The following is a 9,236-nucleotide window of genomic DNA, read 5'->3' as shown; positions in this document are numbered from 1 at the left end:
TTAAATGACTTAAATAATTGACTTAAGGCTTACATTAATTTAAACTCTGATTGTAAAAACCCTAAGCATTAAGTTAATGTTCAGATAATGTAAAGATCAAAAGACACTTTTAAATAGAAGGACACAAAAAGAGACATTGTAATGGATTTACATAAAAAAGTGAACGAAAACAAAACACTAGCTCTCAAGATAATGGGATACAGGTAAAACTGAAATCAGTAAGAAATGTATAGTCTTCAGTGGTTTATACGTAAGGAAAGACACGCTGCGTATACATATGCTAGGTGCCCAATTGCAGAATTTATAAAAGCAAACAGAATTAACGTAGACAAATAACCAGGAAGTGTAAAAGCAGGATGTGATAATGAGCTATCACAGAAAGATGAGGAGCATAAACAGAACAATGTGTCCCCTGTACAGACAGAATAAATGGACATACTAAAGAAATCATTGTAGACAGAAGCAACGAAAAGTATAAGAATTAGGAAAGAATAAATCCAACTGTCATTACTCACACATTACAGAATCATCTTCCAAAAACCTAAAGTAGGAACGAGAAAGATGACTGACTGGAAGCAGCTATGTCGTGTCGTTCTCACAGAGAAGTGACAGAGTGAGGAGTAAAGCTCTTTAAGTTGATCATCCAGGAGGGCACATCAGAATTAATTAAAGACACAATAGTAACGCGCAGAGAGCAGAGAGAAAAGAGGCAGGACAGCCTCCCACTGGGGCCGACATGGAACCAGCGGAGGTTTCCTACCATGGGGAAAAGGCAAACGAGCAAAAGTCCTTGGGGATCCTCCACCCTTCTGCCATGGACCTAAGCAACCTTGGGCACAAGAGATCCATCCTGACCCCCTATACCTCCAGACTAACACAGAGATTTGCCTCAAGCACCCATGAGGCTCCATGATCCTTGGATCCCCGAACACCCCAGCATTCACTGCTATAGCACTGCCGTGGAGGGAGGCCGGTCCCTCTCACGTGCCCTAAGGATAGAGTCTGCATCCACAGTGCTGAGGAGCAGACACACTGCAGACTGGCCTGGGACGCCGGTGCAGCCCCTCCACCTCTGCCCGAGTACTCCACGTGGTGGCAGCTCTGCAATTATCTGGGATGGAGCTCCCAGATGTAATCAGCATACCTTCTGTGATTGCCATTGTCAAGGTCCCTCCCTACCCTTTCTGTTCTCAGGCTGAGGAGGGAGCAAACACTCTAGAACTGTCGTGTGCCTCCAACATGCCATAGCTCTCGTACAGAAAGGTGGCCTTCCTATTTCCTTCATGAGTCCCTGCCCCGTCTGCTTCTCACCAAACACGGCCTTCAGGCTCGGAGCCACAGTGCAGCCGCCCCACCCCCAGCCAAACATTTTGATCAGCAGTGGCTCTTCTCAAATCTGGGGTGGAGTTCCCACGGGCCACTGGAGGTCCGTCTGCTACTGCCACCCCTGTCGTACCCGCTCTTGCTGTCTGCGGGTTGGGGAAAGAGCAGAGAGCCTGATTGCTTTCCTCGCACCTTCAGAATACTGAAGCCACGCTACAGAGAGGAGACTAGACTGTCTTCCCCGGAAGACTCGTCTTCACCTGTTCGTCACAAGGCAGGGCCCCCAGGCTTGGGCCTATATCACAGCCACTCTACTCCTGGATGATCACTTTGATCAGCCATGGCTCTTTGTTTCTCTGAGGTGGAGCCCCCTAAGACAACTGAGAGTCTCTCTGCCATTGCCACCACCATAGTCCCTGCCTCTTCTGTCCACCAGGTTGGAAGTTGCGGATGGAACACAAAGCCTGTGCTCACTCCACGGCTGCAGCGCACAGCTCCAGAGTGCTGAACTGAGGTTTCTGGCTCCCGATTGAGTGGGACCGGAGTCCACATACTCAGAGTACTGAGAGGGGACAGTCGCACAAGTTCATGGGCTGCTGTGGAAATACGGTAAGACGACCTCCACAGGGCCAGTACAGAGGGGTGTGACCTCTTTCCCTGACATGGCCTCTGCCCAAGGGAACACCGTAGGCTGGAACACCTTAACAAAATCTAATGCAGTGCCAGTAATTAGAGGGTCTTCCCCAAGGCCCAGGGATGGACCTGCTGAAGGGGTCTCCTTTCTTCTCACTCTACCACAGATAACTAGAAATTAAAGAACATACGGAAAAACAACATGGCTAAGAGCCCATTTACCAACCATTACTCTTAACCACCATCTTCTGTATCACAACCCAAATTCAAAGCAAGATAATTTTGCTAATATATCCCCCTGTGAAACCAAGGGCAATAATTCATCCACAAATCAAGATACTGCACAGAGGTTTGGCCCTCTGAGAACGTCCATCCATGATGCCAACTGTGTATACACTACTTGCGCCACCATTCAATGAACACCAAAGTTCCCTCCAAGTCAACAACAACAAAAAAAGCAACGTAACTCAGGCGATTCAAAACTACGGAACGTCCCCTTACCTTGAGACGAGTTCACTAGCTTCCTTGCAACGGTTCTTAACCTAGCAGAAATGGCAGTCATCTCATTGAGAGTCCGGATTGCAAGGATGCTCATAGAGATACAGGAGAAAGGTGAAATCCAATGCAAGGAATCTAGTAAAATGGTACAAGAATCAAAAAATGGAATAGCCATTTTAACAAAGAAGCAAACTGAACTTCTAGAGCTGAAACATTTACTGACAGCAATTTATACTTACAATCGGAAGTATTGATGGAAGAATAGACAAACATGACGAAATAATCTCAGCGCTTGAAGACTACTTATTCTAATCTACTCAGTCAGATAAAACTGAAGAAAGAATTATTTTAAGAACTGAACAAAACTTCTGAGATACAGAAGATCGTGGGTCAAGATGGCCAGGGAGCGCGACCTCTGTTCATTCGGTCTAAATAATCATAAGCTCGCCTGGCTCAGAGGACTGAAGTTTATACACCGAACTAAACTCTATTATAGGTGCAGTTAATTAGAAATCAAATGGCAACAGAAGGCCTAAGGTAAAGACCATCAGAGAGCACAGTAACAGTAACAGCAGGGAACACCTCGGGTTGGATGCAGAGCAGGCACTACTGCTCTGGTCCCTCACATGGCTTCTCAACGTGGAGACTGCACGAGGGTCTCTTATACAAAGATCTCTGAGAACGAAGGCGACCTCTGCTCACAAGATCCAGGAGGCTCTTTGCAGATGGGAGCTGGCAAAGAGAGAAAAGCCTTGCAGGGCAGAGGTCACGGAACACCTCAGGCTCTGCCTAGGCTCTCGTGATTTTAAGGGCTCTCTGTCCTCACTGCTTGGGAGGTAATATCCCCTTGATGCACTGGGTGTGGTCAGACCCGGTGGCTCCTCGTCTGCTATACTTCTGATGCAGCAGCACCCTGACAACAATCAGTGATAAACTCAGAGCACTGGTTCGGCACGTCTTAGAAGGATCTCAAGTGCTCTCTGCCCGGCTATCTCACCTACCCCTTCACCCTCCGCTTCCATGCCCACACGATCGATGAGACGATGCACAAAATTAAAGTGTTTGGAGCCCAGAGCCCAGGGCCAACCTGGTTCCCGTGCTTGCATTGGTCCCCTGGACCCAGGCTGTAATTCTACTCTTGTGAATCTGTAACTCATCTCCTCGATCCCTTGTCACCACTGGGAATAAGGGCACCCACGTATGGGGTTGGGCTGGCTCCCAACATAAGATTATGTGAAGAGACCCAGTCTGTGGCTCATTGGCATTACTGAGAAAGTAGGAGGAAGAACAAACAACTTGAAAAATATATTTAAGGACAGACTCTGTGAAAACTTCACTAGAGAATTTAACATGCATTTTTTAGTATGTGTGCGTGCAGATTTGTTCATAGTATCCTCTGAGGATCCTTTTGTAACGTCATTGGCAGTTATAATATCATCTTTGTCCTTTGTGATTATACTTGTTTCAAGCTTCTCCATTTACATCGGAGATGACATAACAACCCTATTCAAACGTGGGCAGAGAACATGAATAGATGCTTCTCAAAGGAAGACATACAAGCTGCCAACAAACATGTGAAAATGCTGAACATCACTATTCATCAGAGAAATGCAAATGAACACCCCACAGAGATACCATATTACACCAGTAAGAATAACTATTGTTAAAAATGTCAAAAACGACATATGCTTCCATGCACGTGGAGAAAACGAAATGTTCGTACACTACTGGTGGGAACGTAAGCTACTTCACTCACTCTGAGAAACACTATGTAGATACGACAAAGAACTAAGACCAGAACTACCATTTGATCCAGCAATCCTGCAACTGGGTATCTAAGCAGTGGAAAAGGATTCGCTATATAGAAAAGACATCTGCGCTTACATGTTCATCACTGCACTGTTTACCATAGCAAAGTTATGGAACCAACTTATGAGTCTACAAACAGTTAGTTAGTAAAAGAAAATGTGGTATACATACACCATGGAATACGATGTAGCCACACAGGAGAATCAAGTCATGTCTCTTCCAGCAACAGGGATGGAGCTGAAGGCCATCACCCAAAGAAAATTAACATAAAAGCAGAATATCAAATGCACATGTTCTCACTTATAAGTAGAAGCTAAACAAATAAAACACATGGACATAAAGAGGGACCAAAAATATTCTGGAGACGCCAAAGGGATGAGAGTGGGAAAACAGGGAAAGATAAAATATAACCTAATGAATACAATGTCCAATGCTTAATTAATGGGTACTCTAGAATCCCAACTCCCACCATTATGCATGCAATACCTATGCATCAATTAAGCACATGTATGCCTCCCGGAATCGAAGATAAAATTTAAAGCCAAAAAAGAAATAAACACAAAAACAATTCGAATTTTTAAAAAAAGACTTAGAAATAACGAATTAACAAAACTAGTATACAAGTTTCGGGAAACGATAATATTGCTTGAAGAAACTAAAGTAATATGTACGTGAATGGCAAAATAATATCACCTGTTCACAGATTGGAAGAGTTGACATTCTTAAGATGGTAACATTCCGCAAGTTGACCTAGTGATTCAAGGCAATGTCTGGCAAAATTCCACGCGACATTTGGGTAGGAATTGGCAAGTGGATCCTGAAATGCATATTGAATCGCAGGGGACCCAAAATGGCCGAAACAATCTTGCAAAGGAAGCAGAAATAACTACTCAAACTTCGTAACTACAACATCTATTACGGAGTAAGAGAAATCAATGCAGCGTGCTACCGGCATGACGACAGACATATAGATCAATGGAATAGAGCAGTGAGTCCAAAAATAAACCCAGGTGTCTGTCTATGGTCAACTGTTGCTTGAAAAGGGTACTAGCCATTCTGCGAGGGAGAAATTATTATCTTCCACAAATGGTGCTAGAACAACTGGACAGGACTGCAGTCAAAAAGATGAAGTAGAAAACATAATGTACACCAAAAATAAAAATTAGAAGAAACTAATTAGTACTTAAAAGTTTACAATATTTAAAAGAAAACAAAAAGATGAATTTAATCTTAAATTTTACAGTGAATGCTGAGATGTGACACAAAATACAAACGACAAATGACAAGACTGAGAAACTTGACTACTTTAAAGTTTTAAAGCTCTGTAATTTCAGGAACACTAACAAGAAAGTGAAAAGACAAGACAAGCATAGAAGAGCATGTATGCACATAATGTATCTGATAAACACTAGACTCTTGAATGTGTAAAGAGCAGTCATAATGAAATACTCAAAAGACAACCTAAGGAATAAAAAGCAAAGGGTCTGCATAGACATTTCCCCACGAAGAGATTAGAATGGCCAATAAGCACATAAAAAAGATTCTCAACATGGATACTTAAAGCTGTAGATCAAGACCACGATAAGATAACGTTTTACACACACTAGAATGCCTAGAATCTTCAAGTCAGATAACAGAATTTAGAAGCATGTGGAGAAGTAGGAACTTTCCTACAGTGGCTGTGGGAATGTAAGGGGTCACCACCACATGGGAACAAAGAACTTACATAAATTAAAGTCAAATGGTTTAACATGGGGTTGTCATAAGACTCAGCAATTCTATTCCTAAATATAGATCTAAAAATAAGTGGCCACCGAATTCCAGGCAAAAGCATGTAGAATAGTGTTTCTCGCAGCTCTGTAGGTATGATTGGACTTCTTTGGCTTTGTATCTGAGTAGGGAGTACTAGTGGCTCAGAGGCCCCGCCCCCGTGATGCTCAAGAGGCCCCACCCCTGTGATGCTCAAGAGGCCCCACCCCTGTGATGCTCAAGAGACCCCGCCCCTCTGAGTCTCAGGGGGGACAATTGTTGCCTTGGCTGGATTGTGACATGGAGGGCAATCACCCTTCATGTTGCCTCAGCAGGCCCTGGGACTACAGAAAGGAGACAAGATTCAGAGGTTGAGGATGGGTTCTCCTTGTGGACTGAAGGCAGCCCACTAGTTCTACCTGGGTGATAACCTGAGAACTTCGGAACCCTGCAGCTTAAGAAATCCTAAAGGTGCCTGTCATCTCACCAAGTGACGTAAGTGTTCTTTCTTGATCTGGGGGCAGTCCAGAAGAGCATGCCGCAGACATGTTTAATCCACACGTATTAGATGTTCCTGCTGTAATTTTGGACAACGGTTCAGGACTCTGCAAAGCAGGCCTGTCTGGAGAGCTTGGGCCCCGCCATGTCACGAACTCTGTCTTGGGATATCCTAAATTCAACAAGCCTTCAGCAAGACCCAATCAGAAGTACTTAGTGGGGCGAGAAGCCCTGTTCAAGTATGAGGCCTTATGTTTGCACTACCCCGTCCAGCGTGGACTGGTAAGAGGATGGGATGACATGGAGGCACTCTGGAAACATCTCTTTGAGTGGGAGCTGCGAGTAAACCCCAGCCAACAGCCTTTCCTTGTGACCGAGCCCTCTTTGAACCCTAGAGCAATTCGAGAAGAGGTTGCAGAAATCATGTTCGAGAAGTTCAGGGTGCCTGCTTTTTACCTGTCTAACCATGCAGTGGCAGCGCTCTATGCCTCTGCCTGTGTCACAGGCCTGGTGGTGGACAGCGGTGATGGGGTCACTTGCGCTGTCCCCGTCTATGAGGGTTACTCCCTGCCTCACGCAGTCACCAAACTCTATGTGGCAGGGAGGGACATCACAGAGCACCTCACCCGGCTCCTCTTGGCTAGCGGGTGTAACTTCCCTTGCGTCCTTAACAAGGCCGTGGTGAATAGCATCAAAGAGAAGCTGTGCTACATCGCCTTTGAGCCAGAGGAAGAGCTACGCAACTGTCGGGGAAAGGTCCTGGGGGCATACAGACTGCCAGATGGACATGTCATCGGCTTCGGGAATGAGCTGCACCAAGTGCCTGAGGTTCTTTTTGCACCTGACCGGCTGGGCATCCACAGCCCGGGACTCTCAAAAATGGTCTCCAGCAGCATCATGAAGTGTGACGCTGACATCCAGAAGAACCTTTTTGCAGACATTGTGCTCTGCGGGGGCACCACTCTCTTCCCTGGGCTGGAGGAAAGGCTCATGAAAGAATTGGAGCAGCTGGCTTCCAAGGGGACTCCCATCAAGATCACGGCTCCTCCTGACAGGTGCTTCTCTGCGTGGATTGGTGCATCCATCATGACCTCTATGAGCAGTTTCAGGCCCAGGTGGGTCACCTCTGTGGAGTTCAAGGAGTATGGGACATCTGTGGTTCAAAGAAAGTGCTTTTAAAGATCCTTGAGCAGAGGGGACATCTTGAAGTGCCAGATTAGAGGAGTCCCAGTGGGAGGTGGCATTTTCTTCTGGGCTTCAGCCTGATGCTCAATAAAAGTCTCATCATTTCAAGTTTCAGTTTACTCCTAGTATCACTACGATCTATGAATACATGTCATGAATCGTGAGGTTGCTCTTTACTCTCTTCTCTCCCATAGACCTCTTAAGATGTCTTTCTCCCAGGAAAACCTTGGGTGCTATGTTGAGGTTACGTTCATGCACGGGATTTACAGCCAAAGGTGCCTGGGAGTCATACCTAGGAGCTTGATTTGGTAGGATCCCGAGAATCTTTAAATTAAATTATTACCTTAGGTGGTTCTCATAGGCCCAGTACCCAGGAGACTAAATCACGAAGAAAAGTGTGGGGAAAAGGAAGGAAACAAAGCAGAACCAGAAATCCCCCACCAGTCTAAGGGTTCGAGTCATTGTACCTGTTTGAACCCTAGAGCAATTTTGTACTCTAGTTAGTGCAGTAAGGTTCTTGCGCTGCTGTTATGAGATCAAAACACTCATCGGAAGGGAAAAACACTTGGGCACAGACATCACCGTTTTCTAAGGCCCTCTAAGCTCAGGGTTTTTGTTCCCAGTTGGAGCATGAGGAATCAGTACTTGTAATTTATTGTTGTGCATTTTTACCATTTTCCATCTCAGGGCTATATATAGCATCATTTTGCTACGGATCAAACACTGGAAACAGTTAACAGTTACCGATAAAATGAGCACCGAATAAATTACACATACAGAAGTACTACTTCTCATTAAGTTAATACGTATATAAATACATGGGATTTTATACGATTACAAGGATTTCAAGAAAAGTATGGAAGTAAAGACACCACATACTTCACACAACTTGAAGCATGGAATGAGAGGTAATGCAGTTGGAAGGAAAGGGTGCAACACAGTTTTAAAAAGGAAGGATTCTATTATAAATTTCGGCCTGGATGAGATAAGACCATTCACTTAAAAAAAAATAGATGTATAGTTTTCACATGTCTTTTCGTCTCCACTTTTAGAGTAATCGCATCGCTACCTAAGCACAGCCATGAAGCCTGTCAAGCCCTCTGGTCGCTATAAGTCAATTCTTTTCATTTTTACATTTATTTCAGAGAGTTGGCTTAATAGCAAACTACTTTGTACAGGTAACTTATCCAAACCACAAAGAAACAAGATAGTGGAAGAACACCTTCAAATTAAGCTACAAAAACATTACTGTCAATAGAGTATTACATGCTCAGGAAGAAGCCATTACAAGAAAGACGGTAATAACATAAGAGACATCTTTGAATAATAACTAAAAATACTTACCGTCAGCAGACTATTGCCACAGAAAGGTGTACAAGATTTTCTCAAGACACAGACATAACCCCAGAATCACCAAATAACATGTTAGAAAACATAATGAAGTTTCACAATGCTGAAAATGGGGGTAAATTTAAAAATGTTGATGGTATAAATTTATAGCAACAGAAATAGACACTAAATCTTCTGTACTACAAACATGG

At 44.3% G+C, this 9,236-nt stretch overlaps 1 protein-coding gene across 1 annotated transcript; it reads left to right on the top strand.

Moving 5' to 3' along the window:
* Positions 1–6,360: 6,360 nt before the first annotated feature.
* LOC144580979 (actin-related protein T1-like) lies at positions 6,361–7,785 on the top strand. The gene has a single exon (XM_078362352.1). It carries the CDS (start codon positions 6,559–6,561, stop codon positions 7,687–7,689), a length of 1,131 nt encoding a protein of 376 aa, XP_078218478.1. The 5' UTR covers positions 6,361–6,558; the 3' UTR covers positions 7,690–7,785.
* The last annotated feature ends 1,451 nt before the right edge of the window (positions 7,786–9,236 follow it).

The sequence above is a fragment of the Callithrix jacchus genome, chromosome X (genome assembly GCF_049354715.1).
Source record: "Callithrix jacchus isolate 240 chromosome X, calJac240_pri, whole genome shotgun sequence".
Lineage (NCBI taxonomy): Eukaryota > Metazoa > Chordata > Mammalia > Primates > Cebidae > Callithrix > Callithrix jacchus.
The sequence above is the reverse complement of the archived record's forward strand: the minus strand, read 5'-3'. Positions and strand labels throughout refer to the sequence as shown.